This window comes from Salmo salar, chromosome ssa23 (assembly GCF_905237065.1).
Source record: "Salmo salar chromosome ssa23, Ssal_v3.1, whole genome shotgun sequence".
Taxonomy (NCBI): Eukaryota; Metazoa; Chordata; class Actinopteri; order Salmoniformes; family Salmonidae; genus Salmo; species Salmo salar.
The window spans coordinates 50,145,211-50,165,210 of NC_059464.1; the positions used below are offsets into that span (position 1 = coordinate 50,145,211).

A 20,000-nucleotide genomic window follows, 5' to 3' on the forward strand; every position below is an offset into this window, starting at 1 on the left:
ACGGACCTATACCGGGTAGATGGCAGACGGCGTGTATGGCGCCATGTGGGCGAGAGGTTTGCTGATGTCAATGTTGTGAACAGAGTGGCCCCATGGTGGCAGTAGGGTTATGGTATGGGGCCCATGGTGGAGGTGGGGTTATGGTATGGGGCCCATGGTGGAGGTGGGGTTATGGTATGGGCCCCATGGTGGAGGTGGGGTTATGGTATGGGCCCCATGGTGGAGGTGGGGTTATGGTATGGGCCCCATGGTGGAGGTGGGGTTATGGTATGGGGCCCATGGTGGAGGTGGGGTTATGGTATGGGGCCCATGGTGGAGGTGGGGTTATGGTATGGGCCCCATGGTGGAGGTGGGGTTATGGTATGGGGCCCATGGTGGAGGTGGGGTTATGGTATGGGCCCCATGGTGGAGGTGGGGTTATGGTATGGGCCCCATGGTGGAGGTGGGGTTATGGTATGGGCCCCATGGTGGAGGTGGGGTTATGGTATGGGCCCCATGGTGGAGGTGGGGTTATGGTTTGGGCCCCATGGTGACGGTGGGGTTGTGGTATGGGCCCCATGGTGGAGGTGGGGTTATGGTATGGGCCCCATGGTGGAGGTGGGGTTATGGTTTGGGCCCCATGGTGGAGGTGGGGTTATGGTATGGGCCCCATGGTGGAGGTGGGGTTATGGTATGGGGCCCATGGTGGAGGTGGGGTTATGGTATGGGCCCCATGGTGGAGGTGGGGTTATGGTATGGGGCCCATGGTGGAGGTGGGGTTATGGTATGGGGCCCATGGTGGAGGTGGGGTTATGGTATGGGCCCCATGGTGGAGGTGGGGTTATGGTATGGGGCCCATGGTGGAGGTGGGGTTATGGTATGGGCCCCATGGTGGAGGTGGGGTTATGGTATGGGGCCCATGGTGGAGGTGGGGTTATGGTATGGGCCCCATGGTGGAGGTGGGGTTATGGTATGGGCCCCATGGTGGAGGTGGGGTTATGGTATGGGCCCCATGGTGGAGGTGGGGTTATGGTATGGGCCCCATGGTGGAGGTGGGGTTATGGTATGGGCCCCATGGTGGAGGTGGGGTTATGGTATGGGCCCCATGGTGGAGGTGGGGTTATGGTATGGGCCCCATGGTGGAGGTGGGGTTATGGTATGGGCCCCATGGTGGAGGTGGGGTTATGGTTTGGGCCCCATGGTGACGGTGGGGTTGTGGTATGGGCCCCATGGTGGAGGTGGGGTTATGGTATGGGCCCCATGGTGGAGGTGGGGTTATGGTATGGGCCCCATGGTGGAGGTGGGGTTATGGTATGGGCCCCATGGTGGAGGTGGGGTTATGGTATGGGCCCCATGGTTATGGTATGGGCCCCATGGTGGAGGTGGGGTTATGGTATGGGCCCCATGGTGGAGGTGGGGTTATGGTATGGGCCCCATGGTGGAGGTGGGGTTATGGTATGGGCCCCATGGTGGAGGTGGGGTTATGGTATGGGCCCCATGGTGACGGTGGGGTTATGGTATGGGGCCCATGGTGGAGGTGGGGTTATGGTATGGGCCCCATGGTGGAGGTGGGGTTATGGTATGGGCCCCATGGTGGAGGTGGGGTTATGGTATGGGCCCCATGGTGGAGGTGGGGTTATGGTATGGGCCCCATGGTGGAGGTGGGGTTATGGTATGGGCCCCATGGTGGAGGTGGGGTTATGGTATGGGCCCCATGGTGGAGGTGGGGTTATGGTATGGGGCCCCATGGTGGAGGTGGGGTTATGGTATGGGCCCCATGGTGGAGGTGGGGTTATGGTATGGGCCCCATGGTGGAGGTGGGGTTATGGTATGGGCCCCATGGTGGAGGTGGGGTTATGGTATGGGCCCCATGGGGGAGGTGGGGTTATGGTATGGGCCCCATGGTGGAGGTGGGGTTATGGTATGGGCCCCATGGTGGAGGTGGGGTTATGGTATGGGCCCCATGGTGGAGGTGGGGTTATGGTATGGGCCCCATGGTGGAGGTGGGGTTATGGTATGGGCCCCATGGTGGAGGTGGGGTTATGGTATGGGCCCCATGGTGGAGTTGGGGTTATGGTATGGGCCCCATGGTGGAGGTGGGGTTATGGTATGGGCCCCATGGTGGAGGTGGGGTTATGGTATGGGCCCCATGGTGGAGGTGGGGTTATGGTATGGGCCCCATGGTGGAGGTGGGGTTATGGTATGGGGCAGGCATAAGCTACGGACAACAAAACACAATTGCATTTTATCAATGGCAGTTTGAATGCATGGAGATACTGTGACGAGATCCAGAGGCCCGGCCCATTGTTGTGTCATTCATCCGCTGCCATCAACTCATGTTACAGCATCGTAATGCTGTAACATGGTCCCCCATGTCGCAAGGCTCTGTACACAGTTCCTGGAAGCTGAAAATGTCTCATGGCCTGCGTACTCCCCAGACAGGTCACCCGTTGAGCATGTTTGGGATGCTCTGGATCGACGTGTACGACAACGTGTTCCAGTTCCCGCCAAAAATCCGGAAACTTCACACAGCCATTGAAGAGCAGTTGGGGACAACATTCCTCAGGCCACAATCAACAGCCTGATCAACTCTATGTGAAGGAGATGTGTCGCGCTGCATGAGGCAAATGGTGGTCAGACCAGATACTGACTGGTTTTCTGATCCACGCCCCTACTCTTTTTCTTTTAAAGGTATCATATTCTGTATTCCCAGTCATGTGAAAATCCATAGATTAGGACTTAATGAATTGATTTTAAATTGACTGATTTCCTTATATGAACTGTATGTCAGTAAATTGTTGCATGTTGCATTATGTTTTTGTTCAGCGTAACTCTTCGTGACAATGGGATGTGACTCAGGGTTGGCGTGGTTGGCGGAGGTGGGGGGGGGTGGTGGGTGGGACACATGAAATAAAGATATAGAGGATGCTACTTTCATGAATCACTACATCGGGGGGGAAATCATGCAATAATTCACAGGAAATCAGTCAGAGTCTTTATGACAAAATCACCAAGGAGTTCCTCTTTCTGCTTTGATCACAAACCCCTAAATGACGTGTTCTGCTCACTTCGTTCAGACACATTTTCTGTTTTGGAAGCGGATGTTTCAGGAAGAAATCCGTCGTGCGTAGGTAGTTGATCTATCCTCCACACTGCTTGTTGATGAAACAGCCTCAGCCTGATCCCCGATGAATGTGGAAATTACAGAAGAAGAAAAAAAATGCATAGTGAGAGTTTCTGGGGAGTTTCTGAGGGACTCAGTGTTGTAAACTTTCGTGGTGTGTCATGAAAAGTGTGGGGGGGGGGGGTGCAGGGAGGGGAGGGGAGGGGGTGGAGGGGAGGGGGGGCGATGGAGGGGAGGGGGGTGGAGGGAGGGAGGGGAGGGGAGGGGGGCGATGGAGGGAGGGGAGGGGAGGGGGTGATGGAGGGGAGGGAGGGAGGGAGGGAGGGGAGGGAGGCAGTAGTGGGAGGTGGAGGGAGTGAGTGGAGGGGAGGAAGGTGGAGGGGAGGGAGGGAGGTGGAGGGGAGGCAGTAGTGGGAGGAGGACGGAGTGAGTGGAGGGGAGGGAGGCAGCAAAGGGAGGTGGAGGGGAGAGAGGCAGCAAAGGGAGGTGGAGTAGAGGGAGTGGAGGGGAGAGAGGCAGCAAAGGGAGGTGGAGTAGAGGGAGTGGAGGGGAGAGAGGGAGTGGAGGTGAGGAGAGGGAGTGGAGGGGAGGGAGGGAGGTGGAGGGGAGGGAGGTGGAGCGAGGGGAGGGAGGTAATTGTTTTATTACCTTTTTACCATGTAGCGGTGTAGCTAACTACTGGAACTACACACTACTGTTTTACCATGTAGCGGTGTAGCTAACTACTGGAACTACACACTACTGTTTTAGCATGTAGCGGTGTAGCTAACTACTGGAACTACACACTACTGTTTTAGCATGTAGCGGTGTGGCTAACTACACACTACTGTTTTACCATGTAGCGGTGTAGCTAACTACTGGAACTACACACTACTGTTTTACCATGTAGCGGTGTAGCTAACTACTGGAACTACACACTACTGTTTACCATGTAGCGGTGTAGCTAACTACTGGAACTACACACTACTGTTTTACCATGTAGCGGTGTAGCTAACTACTGGAACTACACACTACTGTTTAACCATGTAGCGGTGTAGCTAACTACTGGAACTACACACTACTGTTTTACCATGTAGCGGTGTAGCTAACTACTGGAACTACACACTACTGTTTTACCATGTAGCGGTGTAGCTAACTACTGGAACTACACACTACTGTTTTAGCATGTAGCGGTGTAGCTAACTACTAGAACTACACACTACTGTTTAACCATGTAGCGATGTTGCGAACTACTGGAACTACACACTACTGTTTTAGCATGTAGCGGTGTGGCTAACTACACACTACTGTTTTACCATGTAGCGGTGTAGCTAACTACTGGAACTACACACTACTGTTTTAGCATGTAGCGGTGTAGCTAACTACTGGAACTACACACTACTCTTTTAGCATGTAGCGGTGTAGCTAACTACTGGAACTACACACTACTGTTTTACCATGTAGCGATGTTGCTAGCTACTGGAACTATACACTACTTTTTCTGCAAAAACTAAATATAATGTGGGTGAAGTAGGCAATAATTTCCTTCCTTTTTTTCGTCATTAGACCTGCCACTGTCACTTGAAACATCGTTACACATTCTGTTAACATATGACCCTAAAGGGATCTGTACTTGCAATTTGTAGTTTATGACATTTCAGATTTACATATGATAATTTTTCACGAAGTAGTTTTGGATGTAGTGAATTACTTTTTCAAATTAACTTTATAGTTAACTAAACTATATTTTTCTTAAGGTTAGCTTTAGTGTAGTTTAAATTCTTCCAGTGGGAAGTAATTGGTAGCTTGGTAAACTATATTTTAGAGTTGCTTCCCCAACACTCATGTAACAGACTGCTTCATAGTGTATTTCATTATAAATAAACTAACCTGAACTCTCTCTCCCTCACTCTCCCTCACTCTCTCCCTCTCCCTCCCTCCCTTCCCTGCCTCACTCTCTCCTTCCCTCCCTTCTCTCCCTCACTCTCTCCCTCTCCCTCTCTCCTATTCCCTGCCTCACTCTCTCCCTCTCCCTCCCTCCCGTTCCCTGCCTCACTCTCTCCTTCCCTCCCTTCTCTCCCTCACTCTCTCCCTCTCCCTCTCTCCTATTCCCTGCCTTACTCTCTCCCTCTCTCACCCTCTCCCCATCTTCCCCTCCCCTCTCCCTCCCTCCCATTCCCTGCCTCACTCTCTCCCTCTCTCACCCCCTCCCCATCTTCCCCTCCCCTCTCCCTCTCCCTCCCGTTCCCTGCCTCACTCTCTCCCTCTCTCACCCCCTCCCCATCTTCCCCTCCCCTCTCCCTCCCTCCCATTCCCTGCCTCACTCTCTCCCTCTCTCACCCCCTCCCCATCTTCCCCTCCCCTCTCCCTCCCATTCCCTGCCTCACTCTCTCCCTCTCCCTCCCTCCCTTCTCTCCCTCACTCTCTCCCTCTCCCTCTCTCCCATTCCCTGCCTCACTTTCTCCCTCTCCCTCCCTCCCGTTCCCTGCCTCACTCTCTCCCTCTCCCTCTCTCCCATTCCCTGCCTCTCTCCCTCCCTCTCCCTCCCTCTCCCTCCCTCCCATTCCCTGCCTCACTCTCTCCCTCTCTCACCCCCTCCCCTCTCTCTCTCTCTCCCTCCCTCACCCTCTCCCCATCTTCCCCTCCCCTCTCTCTCTCTCTCTCTCTCTCTCTCTCTCTCTCTCTTTAGCCCATGGTTGATGATGGAGGAGACCGGTCCTCGTATAGCAGACTACTTTGTGGTAGCAGGGCTCACTGACTCCTCCAAGCCCTTAGAGGAGGAACTGCAGCTGGACGATATTCCTGGTCGCTTTCCCCGCTCGGCCCCTGGTGGTCGGCCCCTGGCCCCCATCACAGACGTAGCTGTGGTTATATGCTCACTGGGGGAAGCGGTATACGACTACACTTCTAACCTTTTTTTGTTTAGCTTTTTAGTGAGGGGAAGAAAAATAATTCTGGTAAATTTCCCAGAAATCCTGGTTGGTTTGGTTTCTGGACTTCCTACTTATCCACTCTTGATTCTGGGATCTTCCATCAAGGATTTCTGGGAAACCTGGTTTGGGAAAGTTACCAGAATTTTTCAACTTTACAACTTTCAGCCTTCATAAAGCATTTGTAAAGTTGTTTTTAGATGTTACAGCGCTTTGTGATTGTTGTTACAGCGCTTTGTGATTGTTGTTTTTGATGTTACAGCGCTTTGTGATTGTTGTTTTTGATGTTACAGAGCTTTGTGATTGTTGTTACAGCGCTTTGTGATTGTTGTTACAGCGCTTTGTGATTGTTGTTACAGCGCTTTGTGATTGTTGTTACAGCGCTTTGTGATTGTTGTTACAGCGCTTTGTGATTGTTGTTACAGCGCTTTGTGATTGTTGTTACAGCGCTTTGTGATTGTTGTTTTTGATGTTACAGAGCTTTGTGATCTCTGCATTTAATGAAAAGCACTCTGCAAATTAAACGTCGTCCCCTGAGGTTCTATGTTTTTCAACTAAACTGAGGATTATTTATGACATTTCCTTATTCAGAGCAATTTACAGTCACATCTGTATACATTTTTTTTTCTTCATATGGTGGCCCCAGCAGGAATTGAACCCACAATCCTTGGCATTGCAAGTGCTACACTCTACCAACTGAGCCACACAGGACCACACATCCCATAATACCATGTACCTTCACTACGAATGTATCGTTATGATGTTTTGTCTTTATGTATCATTGTTCCTAGGTTCCTCAGGGTTACACCTGCCTCGAGTCCACTCCGTCTGGTCTGTCTGCAGAGCTGAACGGAGCCAGTCTCAGAGGGCCTCAGATTTACCTCTGCTACAAGAGAGGTCGCGATAAACCTCCTCTCACTGATCTGGGGTCAGTCGTCTCCTTCTACTCACAACACTACACTGCTCCTTAACCTTTATAAATGCTGGTCTAGGAACAGTTATTTTAGCGTGGTCACTCACAGAAAGAAACACTACAATAATCCCTGGCTTACGTCCCAAATAGCACCCCTATTGGGTCCTGGTCAAAAGTAGTGCACTATATAGTGAATAGGGTGCCATTTGTGATGTTGACTAATCCCCTGTTCATTCTAATACTGACCTGAAATCAGATCTTTTTTTCCTGTGACTTATAACACTACACTAATCCCCCCCCCCCCTTTTTTTCTAAAAGGACTGGTCTAGGATCAGTACTTAAACTGTCACTCACACCAACTACACTAATCCTATAAAACAGACTCCTAGGACTGGTCTAGGAACAGTGCTTATGTTGTCTCAATCACCTATACTCAATCACCTATTCCATTAGATCTGACCTAGGACCAGTTCTTCCGCTGGGTCGCTGGCCTATATACATTCTTAGATCAGTAGTCCATTAATCTCCTTTCACTGTCCATCGAACGTGATTTACCATAGTCAAGGCTCAACTCTGATTTCCATGTGTTTAGGAGTAAGTGAGATTATTTGTCTATTATTGCTGTACAGTGTTGGCTCTATCGTGGCGAACTCCAACTGTACAGTGCTGGCTCAGATACTTTCTGTCCAGCAACAATGGCTGTGTCCCAATCCAAAGGTAGCATCCAAAGGCTGTGTCCCAATCCAAAGGTAGCATCCAATGGCTGTGTCCCAATCCAAAGGTAGCATCCAATGGCTGTGTCCCAATCCAAAGGTAGCATCCAATGGCTGTGTCCCAATACAAAGGTAGCATCCAATGGCTGTGTCCCAATACAAAGGTAGCATCCAATGGCTGTGTCCCAATCCAAAGGTAGCATCCAATGGCTGTGTCCCAATACAAAGGTAGCATCCAATGGCTGTGTCCCAATACAAAGGTAGCATCCAATGGCTGTGTCCCAATCCAAAGGTAGCATCCAATGGCTGTGTCCCAATACAAAGGTAGCATCCAATGGCTGTGTCCCAATACAAAGGTAGCATCCAATGGCTGTGTCCCAATACAAAGGTAGCATCCAATGGCTGTGTCCCAATACAAAGGTAGCATCCAATGGCTGTGTCCCAATACAAAGGTAGCATCCAATGGCTGTGTCCCAATCCAAAGGTAGCATCCAATGGCTGTGTCCCAATACAAAGGTAGCATCCAATGGCTGTGTCCCAATACAAAGGTAGCATCCAATGGCTGTGTCCCAATACAAAGGTAGCATCCAATGGCTGTGTCCCAATCCAAAGGTAGCATCCAATGGCTGTGTCCCAATCCAAAGGTAGCATCCAATGGCTGTGTCCCAATACAAAGGTAGCATCCAATGGCTGTGTCCCAATACAAAGGTAGCATCCAATGGCTGTGTCCCAATACAAAGGTAGCATCCAATGGCTGTGTCCCAATACAAAGGTAGCATCCAATGGCTGTGTCCCATCCCAAAGGTAGCATCCAATGGGGTATGAGTAAACCAGTCCAGGCCAGTACAGCTTGGCTAGGCTAGGCTTGGATTGGATTGGATAGGCTAGGCTAGGCTAGGCTTGGATTGGATTGGCTAGGCTAGGCTAGGCTAGGCTTGGATTGGATTGGCTAGGCTAGGCTAGGCTTGGCTTGGTTTGGCTTGGCTAGGCTTGGCTTGGCTTGGATTGGTTTGGCTTGGCTTGGCTAGGCTTGGATAGGCTAGGCTTGGCTAGGCTTGGATAGGCTAGGCTTGGCATGGCTAGGCTTGGATTGGTTTGGCTTGGCTAGGCTTGGCTTGGCTTGGATTGGATTGGCTAGGCTAGGCTAGGCTTGGCTTGGTTTGGCTTGGCTAGGCTTGGCTAGGCTTGGCTAGGCTTGGATTGGCTTGGCTTGGCTAGGCTTGGATAGGCTAGGCTTGGCTAGGCTTGGATAGGCTAGGCTTGGCTTGGCTTGGCTAGGCTAGGCTTGGCTTGGCTAGGCTTGGATTGGTTTGGCTTGGCTAGGCTTGGATTGGCTAGGCTTGGCTAGGCTTGGATAGGCTAGGCTTGGCTAGGCTTGGATTGGCTAGGCTTGGCTAGGCTTGGATTGGCTAGGCTTGGCTAGGCTTGGATAGGCTAGGCTTGGCTAGGCTTGGATAGGCTAGGCTTGGATTGGATTGGATTGGCTTGGCTTGGCTAGGCTAGGCTTGGATTGGTTTGGCTAGGCTAGGCTTGGCTAGGCTTGGCTTGGATTGGTTTGGCTTGGCTAGGCTTGGATTGGCTTGGCTTGGCTAGGCTAGGCTTGGATTGGTTTGGCTAGGCTAGGCTTGGATTGGCTTGGCTTGGCTTGGCTAGGCTTGGATTGGTTTGGCTTGGCTAGGCTTGGCTAGGCTTGGCTTGGATTGGTTTGGCTTGGCTAGGCTTGGATTGGCTTGGCTTGGCTAGGCTAGGCTTGGATTGGTTTGGCTAGGCTAGGCTTGGCTTGGCTAGGCTTGGATTGGTTTGGCTTGGCTAGGCTTGGATTGGCTAGGCTTGGCTAGGCTTGGATAGGCTAGGCTTGGCTAGGCTTGGATTGGCTAGGCTTGGATTGGCTAGGCTTGGCTAGGCTTGGATAGGCTAGGCTTGGCTAGGCTTGGATAGGCTAGGCTTGGCTAGGCTTGGCTAGGCTAGGCTAGGCTAGGCTTGGCTAGGCTAGGCTTGGCTAGGCTAGGCTAGGTTTGGCTAGGCTAGGCTTGGCTCAACTGTGTATTGTGAATCAGTCCTAACATTTCCTCCTCTGTCTCCTCTCAGGGTTCTGTTTGAGTGGAAGGAGAAGCTGAAGCCTGGCTGTCACATCGTCCAAACCACTCCCTCTGGTCGCCCTGCCAACATCAGTAGCTCCTCCTCCCAGCGCATCTACATCACCTATCGCCGCTCCCCGCAGAGCCAGCCTCACACGTCATTGGCTGTCACAGATGTCTGCATCATCATCCCGGGCAAAGGGGAGACGCCCCCTCACACCTTCTGCAAGGTGGACAAGAACCTCAACAGTAGTATGGTGAGCAAAATCAACCCCTACAATACTATACAATACTATACAATACTATACAATACAATACTATACTATACAATACAATACTGCACAATACTGCACTATAAAATACAATACAATACAATACTATACAATATTATACAATACAATACTATACAATATTATACAATACAATACTATACTATACTATACAATACAATACTGCACAATACTAAACTATAAAATACAATACTATACAATATTATACAATACAATACAATACAATACTATACAATACAATACAATACTGCACTATAAAATACAATACTGCACTATAAAATACAATACAATACTATACTATACAATACAATACTGCACAATACTAAACGAAAAAATACAATACTATACAATATTATACAATACTATACAATATTATACAATACAATACTATACTATACAATACAATACTGCACAATACTAAACTATAAAATACAATACTATACAATATTATACAATACAATACTATACAATACAATACAATACTGCACTATAAAATACAATGCTGCACTATAAAATACAATACTGCACTATAAAATACAATACAATACAATACTATACAATATTATACAATATGGTGGACAAGGTGGACAAGAACCTCAACAGTAGTATGATGAGCAAAATCAACCCATTCAATACTATACAAAACTATAAAATACAATGCAATACAATACTATACAATATCAAATCAAATCAAATTTTATTGGTCACATACACATGGTTAGCAGATGTTAGTGCGAGTGTAGCGAAATGCTTGTGCTTCTAGTTCCGACCGTGCAGTAATATCTAACAAGTACTCTAACAATACAATACAATACTATACAATACTATACTATAAAAATGACATCGGAAAAAATAAAAAATAAATACTAAAACGAACTTTAAGCTATATGCAGTACAGAAAGCAACTACACACAAACATGATCCCAATCAGGCTGCCTAAGTATGATCCCCAATCAGAGACAACGATAAACAGCTGGTCTCTGATTGGGAACCATACTAGGCCAACAAAGAAATATAAACATAGATTTCCCACCCAAGTCACACCCTGACCTAACCAAACAGAGAATAAAAGGGATCTCTAAGGTCAGGGCGGGACAAAACCACACCGTATTCAGTAGGTGGCGTAGAAACTCCAGAGAATATTACCCATCTCCTGTTTTGAAACAGTTGCCAGATCGATGTTTATCCCCTTGTCTGACAGCCATTCCAGACAGCAATTCACTGCCCAGTCGGTTTATCTTGATGTAACTTTTTAATTTCTCTACTTGTCTAAGTTAACGCTGGGTTCAGGTTGCTGGTCCATGTCTATAATGTTAACGCTGGGTTCAGGTTGCTGGTCCATGTCTATAATGTTAACACTAGACTCAGGTTGCTGGTCCATGTCTATAATGTTAACGCTGGGTTCAGGTTGCTGGTCCATGTCTATAATGTTAACACTAGACTCAGGTTGCTGGTCCATGTCTATAATGTTGTTAACACTAGACTCAGGTTGCTGGTCCATGTCTATAATGTTAACACTAGACTCAGGTTGCTGGTCCATGTCTATAATGTTAACACTAGACTCAGGTTGCTGGTCCATGTCTATAATGTTAACACTAGACTCAGGTTGCTGGTCCATGTCTATAATGTTAACACTAGACTCAGGTTACTGGTCCATGTCTATAATGTTAACACTAGACTCAGGTTACTGGTCCATGTCTATAATGTTTACACTAGACTCAGGTTACTGGTCCATGTCTATAATGTTAACACTAGACTCAGGTTGCTGGTCCATGTCTATAATGTTAACACTAGACTCAGGTTGCTGGTCCATGTCTATAATGTTAACACTAGACTCAGGTTGCTGGTCCATGTCTATAATGTTAACACTAGACTCAGGTTACTGGTCCATGTCTATAATGTTAACACTAGACTCAGGTTGCTGGTCCATGTCTATAATGTTAACACTAGACTCAGGTTGCTGGTCCATGTCTATAATGTTTACACTAGACTCAGGTTACTGGTCCATGTCTATAATGTTTACACTAGACTCAGGTTACTGGTCCATGTCTATAATGTTAACACTAGACTCAGGTTGCTGGTCCATGTCTATAATGTTAACACTAGACTCAGGTTACTGGTCCATGTCTATAATGTTAACACTAGACTCAGGTTACTGGTCCATGTCTATAATGTTAACACTAGACTCAGGTTACTGGTCCATGTCTATAATGTTAACACTAGACTCAGGTTGCTGGTCCATGTCTATAATGTTAACACTAGACTCAGGTTACTGGTCCATGTCTATAATGTTAACACTAGACTCAGGTTACTGGTCCATGTCTATAATGTTAACACTAGACTCAGGTTACTGGTCCATGTCTATAATGTTTACACTAGACTCAGGTTACTGGTCCATGTCTATAATGTTAACACTAGACTCAGGTTACTGGTCCATGTCTATAATGTTAACACTAGACTCAGGTTACTGGTCCATGTCTATAATGTTAACACTAGACTCAGGTTACTGGTCCATGTCTATAATGTTAACACTAGACTCAGGTTGCTGGTCCATGTCTATAATGTTAACACTAGACTCAGGTTGCTGGTCCATGTCTATAATGTTAACACTAGACTCAGGTTGCTGGTCCATGTCTATAATGTTAACACTAGACTCAGGTTACTGGTCCATGTCTATAATGTTTACACTAGACTCAGGTTACTGGTCCATGTCTATAATGTTGTTAACACTAGACTCAGGTTGCTGGTCCATGTCTATAATGTTGTTAACACTAGACTCAGGTTGCTGGTCCATGTCTATAATGTTAACACTAGACTCAGGTTGCTGGTCCATGTCTATAATGTTAACACTAGACTCAGGTTACTGGTCCATGTCTATAATGTTAACACTAGACTCAGGTTACTGGTCCATGTCTATAATGTTAACACTAGACTCAGGTTACTGGTCCATGTCAATAATGTTAACACTAGACTCAGGTTACTGGTCCATGTCTATAATGTTAACACTAGACTCAGGTTGCTGGTCCATGTCTATAATGTTAACACTAGACTCAGGTTACTGGTCCATGTCTATAATGTTTACACTAGACTCAGGTTACTGGTCCATGTCCATAATGTTAACACTAGACTCAGGTTGCTGGTCCATGTCTATAATGTTAACACTAGACTCAGGTTACTGGTCCATGTCTATAATGTTAACACTAGACTCAGGTTACTGGTCCATGTCTATAATGTTAACACTAGACTCAGGTTACTGGTCCATGTCTATAATGTTAACACTAGACTCAGGTTGCTGGTCCATGTCTATAATGTTTACACTAGACTCAGGTTACTGGTCCATGTCTATAATGTTTACACTAGACTCAGGTTACTGGTCCATGTCTATAATGTTAACACTAGACTCAGGTTACTGGTCCATGTCTATAATGTTAACACTAGACTCAGGTTGCTGGTCCATGTCTATAATGTTAACACTAGACTCAGGTTACTGGTCCATGTCTATAATGTTAACACATTTGCTCTTCTTGATTTAATTTCTTTCATATCTTCCTCCTCTTCCTCTTCTTGTCGGTACAATTCATTTAAACGTTAGTGGATAAAACAAACAAATCAAAAGTAACTCTAAAATCATCCTTGACAAGTTAAAGGTGCTAAGACAAATAGTTGTAAAAGTGGTAGTGGTAGGTTGGTTGCTAGGTAACGACGTAAACAATGCCAGTTGATATGAATGTGACCTGTGTGTAAGTTCACTCGTATATCATTGGCAGGAGAGGCTCTAAAAATGGGAATTTCAAACCACCAGTTGTGTTAAATACTATACAATACAATACTACGCAATAATGTCCACCTGTGTGCAATCTAAGTGTCACATGATCTATCACATGATCTCAGGATATATACACCTGTTCTGCAACACCACTAAGCAAGCGGTACTATGAAGACCAAGGAGCTCTCCGATCAGGTCAGAGACAAAGTTGTGGAGAAGCAACAAAGAGACCAAAGATAACGCTGAAGGAGCTGCAAAGCTCCACAGCGGAGATTGGAGTATCTGTCCATAGGACCACTTTAAGCCGTACACTCCACAGAGCTGGGATTTACGGAAGAGTAGCCAGAAAAAAAGCCATCACTTAACGAAAAAAATAAGCAAACACGTTTGGTTTTTTCCAACAGGCATGTGGGAGACTCCCCAAACATATGGAAGAACATACTCTGGTCAGAAGAGACTAAAATGTAGCTTTTTGGCCATCAAGGCAAACACTATGTCTGGCGCAAACTCAACACCTCCCATCACCCTGAGAACATCATCCCCACAGTGAAGCATGGTGGTGGCAGCATCATGCTGTGGGGATGTTTTTCATCGGCAGGGACTGGGAAACTGATCAGAATTGAAGGAATGATGGATGGTGCTAAATGCATGGAAATTCTTGAGGGAAACCTGTTTCAGTCTTCCAGAGATTTGAGACTGGGACGGAGGTTCACCTTCCAGCAGGACAATGACCCTAAGCATACTGCTAAAGAAACTCGACTGGTTTAAGGGGAAACATTTAAATGTCTTGGAATGGCCCGAGTCAAAGCCCAGACCTCAATCCAATTGAGAATCTGTGGTATAACTTAAAGATTGCTGTACACCAGCGGAACCCATCCAACTTGAAGGAGCTGGAGCAGTTTAGCCTTGAAGAATGGGCAAAAATCCCAGTAGCTCGATGTGCCAAGCTTATAGAGACATACCCCAAGAGACTTGCAGCTGTAATTGCTGCAAAAGGTGGCTCTACAAAGTATTGACTTTGGGGGGGTGAATAGTTATGCACGCTCATTATTTTGGTATTATTTCTTGTTTGTTTCACAATACAAAATATTTTGCATCTTCAAAGTGATAGGCATGTTGTGTAAATCAAATGATTCAACCCCCCCCAAAAAATCTATTTTAATTCCAGGTTGAAAGGCAACAAAATAGGAGAAATTCCAAGGGGGTGAATACTTTCGCAAGCCACTGTACTTGTACAACAAGCTGCCTCACGCTACAGAAACAGAACATTAGCTCCTGCCCTATGGGCCATTTTGGCTCAGACAATTTACGAGGAGTTGACAAGTGGTGTCCCCCAAGGTAACATTCTAGGTCCAATGCTTTTCACCAAATACAATGTCCTGAGGAACAACACTAAGTGTACAAAATCTTATGAACACCTTCCTAATATTGAGTTCCACCCCTTTTTTGCCCCCAGAACAGCCTCAATTCGTTGGGGCATTGACTCTACATGGTGTCAAAGCGTTCCACAGGGATGCTGGCCCATGTTGACTCCAGTGCTTCCCACAGTTGTGTCAAGTTGGCTGGATGTCCTTTGGATGGTGGACCATTCTTGATACACACGGGAGATGGTTGAGTGTGAAAATCCCAGCAGCGTTGCAGTTCTTGACACAAATTGTGCACCTGGCACCTACTACCATACCCTGTTCAAAGTTACTTACATATTTTTTCTTGCCCATTCACCCTCTGAATGGCACACAATACATGTCTCAATTGTCTCAAGGCTTAAAAACCCTTCATCTACACTGATTGAAGTGAATTTAACAGGTGACATCAATAAGGGATCATGGCTTTCACCTGGATTCACCTGGTCAATCTATGTCATGGAACGAACAGGTGTTCCTAATGTTTTGTACACTCAGGGTGTAACTGTTCTACCTTCACTAGTAAACTCAGCAAAAAAAGAAACGTCCTCTCACTGTCAACTGCGTTTATTTTCAGCAAACTTAATTAACATGTGTAAATATTTGTATGAACATAACAAGATTCAACAACTGAGACATAAACTGAACAAGTTCCACAGACATGTGACTAGCAGAAATTGAATAATTTGTCCCTGAACAAAGGGGGTGTCAAAATCAAAAGCAACAGTCAGTATCTGGTGTGGCCACCAGCTGCATTAAGTACTGCAGTGCACCTCCTCCTCATGGACTGTACCAGATTTGTCAGTTCTTGCTGTGAGATGTTACCACACTCTTCCACCAAGGCACCTGCAAGTTTCCAGACATTTCTGGGGGGAATGGCCCTAGCCCTCACCCTCCGATCCAACAGGTCCCAGACGTGCTCAATGGGATTGAGATCCGGGCTCTTTGCTGGCCATGGCAGAACGCTGACAATTCCTGTCTTGCAGGAAATCACACACAGAACGAGCAGTATGGCTGGTGGCATTGTCATGCTGGAGGGTCATGTCAGGATGAGCCTGCAGGAAGGGTACCACATGAGGGAGGAGGATGTCTTCCCTGTAACGCACAGCGTAGAGATTGCCTGCAGTGACAACAAGCTCAGTCCGATGATGCTGTGACACACCGCCCCAGACCATGATGGACCCTCCACCTCCAAATCGATCCCGCCCCAGAGCACAGGCCTCGGTGTAACGCTCATTCCTTCGACAATAAACGCGAATCCGACCATCACCCCTGGTGAGACAAAGCCGCGACTTGTCAGTGAAGAGCACTTTTTGCCAGTCCTGTCTGGTCCAGCGACGGTGGGTTTGTGCCCATAGGCGACGTTGTTGTCGGTGATGTCTGGTGAGGACCTGCCTTACAACAGGCCTACAAGCCCTCAGTCCAGCCTCTCTCAACAGATTACGGAAAGTCTGAGCACTGATGGAGGGATTGTGCTTTCCTGGTGTAACTCGGGCAGTTGTTGTTGCCATCCTGTACCTGTCCCGCAGGTGTGATGTTCGGATGTACCGATCCTGTGCAGGTGTGGTTACACGTGGTCTGCCACTGCGAGGACGATCAGCTGTCCATCCTGTCTCCCTGTAGCGCTGTCTTAGGCGTCTCACGTACTGGGAACATTTCAATTTATTGCCCTGGCCACATCTGCAGTCCTCATGCCTCCTTGCAGCATGCCTAAGGCACGTTCACGCAGATGAGCAGGGACCCTGGGCATTTTTCTTTTGGTCAGTTTTTCAGAGTCAGTAGAAAGGCCTCTTTAGTGTCCTAAGTTTACTGTGACCTTAATTGCCTACCGTCTGTAAGCTGTTAGTGTCTTAACGACCGTTCCACAGGTGCATGTTCATTAATTGTCTATGGTTCATGGAACAAGCAGGGGAAACAGTGTTTAAACCCTTTACAATGAAGATTTGTGAAGTTATTTGGATTTTTAACGAATTATCTTTGAAAGACAGGGTCCTGAAAAAGGGACGTTTCCTTTCTTTTTGCTGAGTTCATAATGCATTGTCTTTACCCGTTTCAATCACATGTTGTCTGTTTGTCTGTTTGTCCATGTCAGTGGGGATCCTCAGTGTACCTGTGTTACAAGAAGTCACTGGCTAAAACCAACACAATCGCTTACAACGCAGGTAAAGTACTTGGATTCTCTAATTAACAGACAGTGTAATAGGACAGAATATTGAACAGACAGTGTAATAGGACAGGATATTAGACAGACAGTGTAATAGGACAGAATATTAGACAGTGTAATAGGACAGAATATTAGACAGTGTAATAGGACAGAATATTAGACAGACAGTGTAATAGGACAGAATATTAGACAGACAGTGTAATAGGACAGAATATTAGACAGACAGTGTAATAGGACAGAATATTAGACAGACAGTGTAATAGGACAGAATATTAGACAGTGTAATAGGACAGAATATTAGACAGTGTAATAGGACAGAATATTAGACAGTGTAATAGGACAGAATATTAAACAGACAGTGTAATAGGACAGAATATTAGACAGACAGTGTAATAGGACAGAATATTAGACAGTGTAATAGGACAGAATATTAGACAGTGTAATAGGACAGAATATTAGACAGTGTAATAGGACAGAATATTAGCCAGACAGTGTAATAGGACAGAATATTAGACAGACAGTGTAATAGGACAGAATATTAGACAGACAGTGTAATAGGACAGAATATTAGACAGACAGTGTAATAGGACAGAATATTAGACAGACAGTGTAATAGGACAGAATATTAGACAGTGTAATAGGACAGAATATTAGACAGACAGTGTAATAGGACAGAATATTAGACAGTGTAATAGGACAGAATATTGGACAGTTTAATAGGACAGAATATTAGACAGTGTAATAGGACAGAATATTAGACAGACAGTGTAATAGGACAGAATATTAGACAGACAGTGTAATAGGACAGAATATTAGACAGTGTAATAGGACAGAATATTAGACTGTGTAATAGGACAGAATATTAGACAGACTGTAATAGGACAGAATATTGAACAGACAGTGTAATAGGACAGAATATTAGACAGACAGTGTAATAGGACAGAACATTAGACAGACAGTGTAATAGGACGGAGTATTAGACAAACAGTGTAATAGGACAGAATATTAGACAGTGTAATAGGACAGAATATTAGACAGAGAGTGTAATAGGACAGAATCTTGAACAGACATTGTAATAGGACAGAATATTAGACAGACAGTGTAATAGGACAGAATATTAGACAGGCAGTGTAATAGGACAGAATATTAGACACGTGTAATAGGCCAGAACATTAGACAGTGTAATAGGACAGAATATTAGACAGTGTAATAGGACAGAATATTAGACAGACTGTAATAGGACAGAATATTGAACAGACAGTGTAATAGGACAGAATATTGGACAGACAGTGTAATAGGACAGAACATTAGACAGACAGTGTAATAGGACGGAACATTGGACAGACAGTGTAATAGGACAGAATATTAGACAGTGTAATAGGACAGAATATTAGACAGAGAGTGTAATAGGACAGAATCTTGAACAGACAGTGTAATAGGACAGAATATTAGACAGACAGTGTAATAGGACAGAATATTGGACAGTGTAATAGGACGGAATATTAGACAGACAGTGTAATAGGACAGAATATTAGACAGACAGTGTAATAGGACAGAATATTAGACAGTGTAATAGGACAGAATATTAGACAGTGTAATAGGACAGAATATTAGACAGTGTAATAGGACAGAACATTTAATCTGATTTCTCTCTCTAGGTCTGTTGTGTAGGTACCCAGAGGAGGACGATGAGTCCTTTCCCCTGCCGGAGTCTGTTCCTCTGTTCTGTTTACCCATGGGAGCTAGCATCGAGTTCTGGCCAGCTCACACCAAACACTCCCTGCCTGTCTTCTCTACCTTTGTACTGACTGGGGCTTCTGGGGACAAGGTGGGTACAAGCAAACACCAGAGGAGGCTGGTAGGATAAGCGATAGGGGGAAGGGCTCGTTGAAATAACTGGAATGTGGGTTCCACATGCATGATGTGTTTGATACCGTTCTATTCCAGCCGTTACAATGAAACCGTCCTCCTAAAGCTCCTCCCACCAGCCTCCTCTGACAGACAGACAGACAGATAGATAGATAGACACATAGATACATCTTTTAAATGTAACCTTTATTTAACTAGGCAAGTCAGTTAAGAAAACATTCTTATTTATAATGACGGCCTACCAGGGAACAGTGGTGTTAACTGCCTTGTTCAGGGGGCAGAACGACAGATTTTTACCTCGTCAGCTCAGGGATTCGATCTTGCAACCTTTCGTTTACAAGTCCAACACTCTAACCACTAGGCTACCTAGTGCCGCCCCTTTGCTCTACTCTCTACTCTACACTCTACTACTTTACTCTACTCTACTCTCTACTCTACTCTACTCTACTACTCTACTACTCTACTACTCTACTCTACTCTACTCTACTCTCTACTCTACTCTCTACTCTACTCTACTATTCTCTACTCTACTCTACTCTACTACTCTACTACTCTACTCTCTACTCTCTACTCTACTCTACTATTCTCTACTCTACTCTACTCTACTACTCTACTACTCTACTCTACTCTCTACTCTACTCTCTACTCTACTATTCTCTACTCTACTCTCTACTCTACTCTACTCTCTACTCTACTCTACTACTCTCTACTCTACTCTCTACTCTACACTCTACTCTACACTCTACTCTACACTCTACTCTTCTACTCTACTACTCTACTACTCTACTCTAC

At 46.0% G+C, this 20,000-nt stretch overlaps 1 protein-coding gene across 3 annotated transcripts in view; it reads left to right on the forward strand.

The window, feature by feature from the left end:
• dennd4a (DENN/MADD domain containing 4A) overlaps positions 1-20,000 on the forward strand; it is a 127,007-nt gene that overhangs the window by 5,174 nt on the left and 101,833 nt on the right. For all 3 annotated transcript variants that reach the window (XM_045706298.1, XM_045706297.1, XM_045706299.1), the window contains exons 2-6: positions 5,772-5,973; positions 6,804-6,940; positions 9,727-9,973; positions 17,268-17,337; positions 18,998-19,167. In XM_045706298.1, the coding sequence (XP_045562254.1) occupies positions 5,782-5,973; positions 6,804-6,940; positions 9,727-9,973; positions 17,268-17,337; positions 18,998-19,167 (816 nt within the window). In that variant the 5' untranslated portion in view covers positions 5,772-5,781. The remainder of the gene's footprint in view (positions 1-5,771; positions 5,974-6,803; positions 6,941-9,726; positions 9,974-17,267; positions 17,338-18,997; positions 19,168-20,000) is intronic.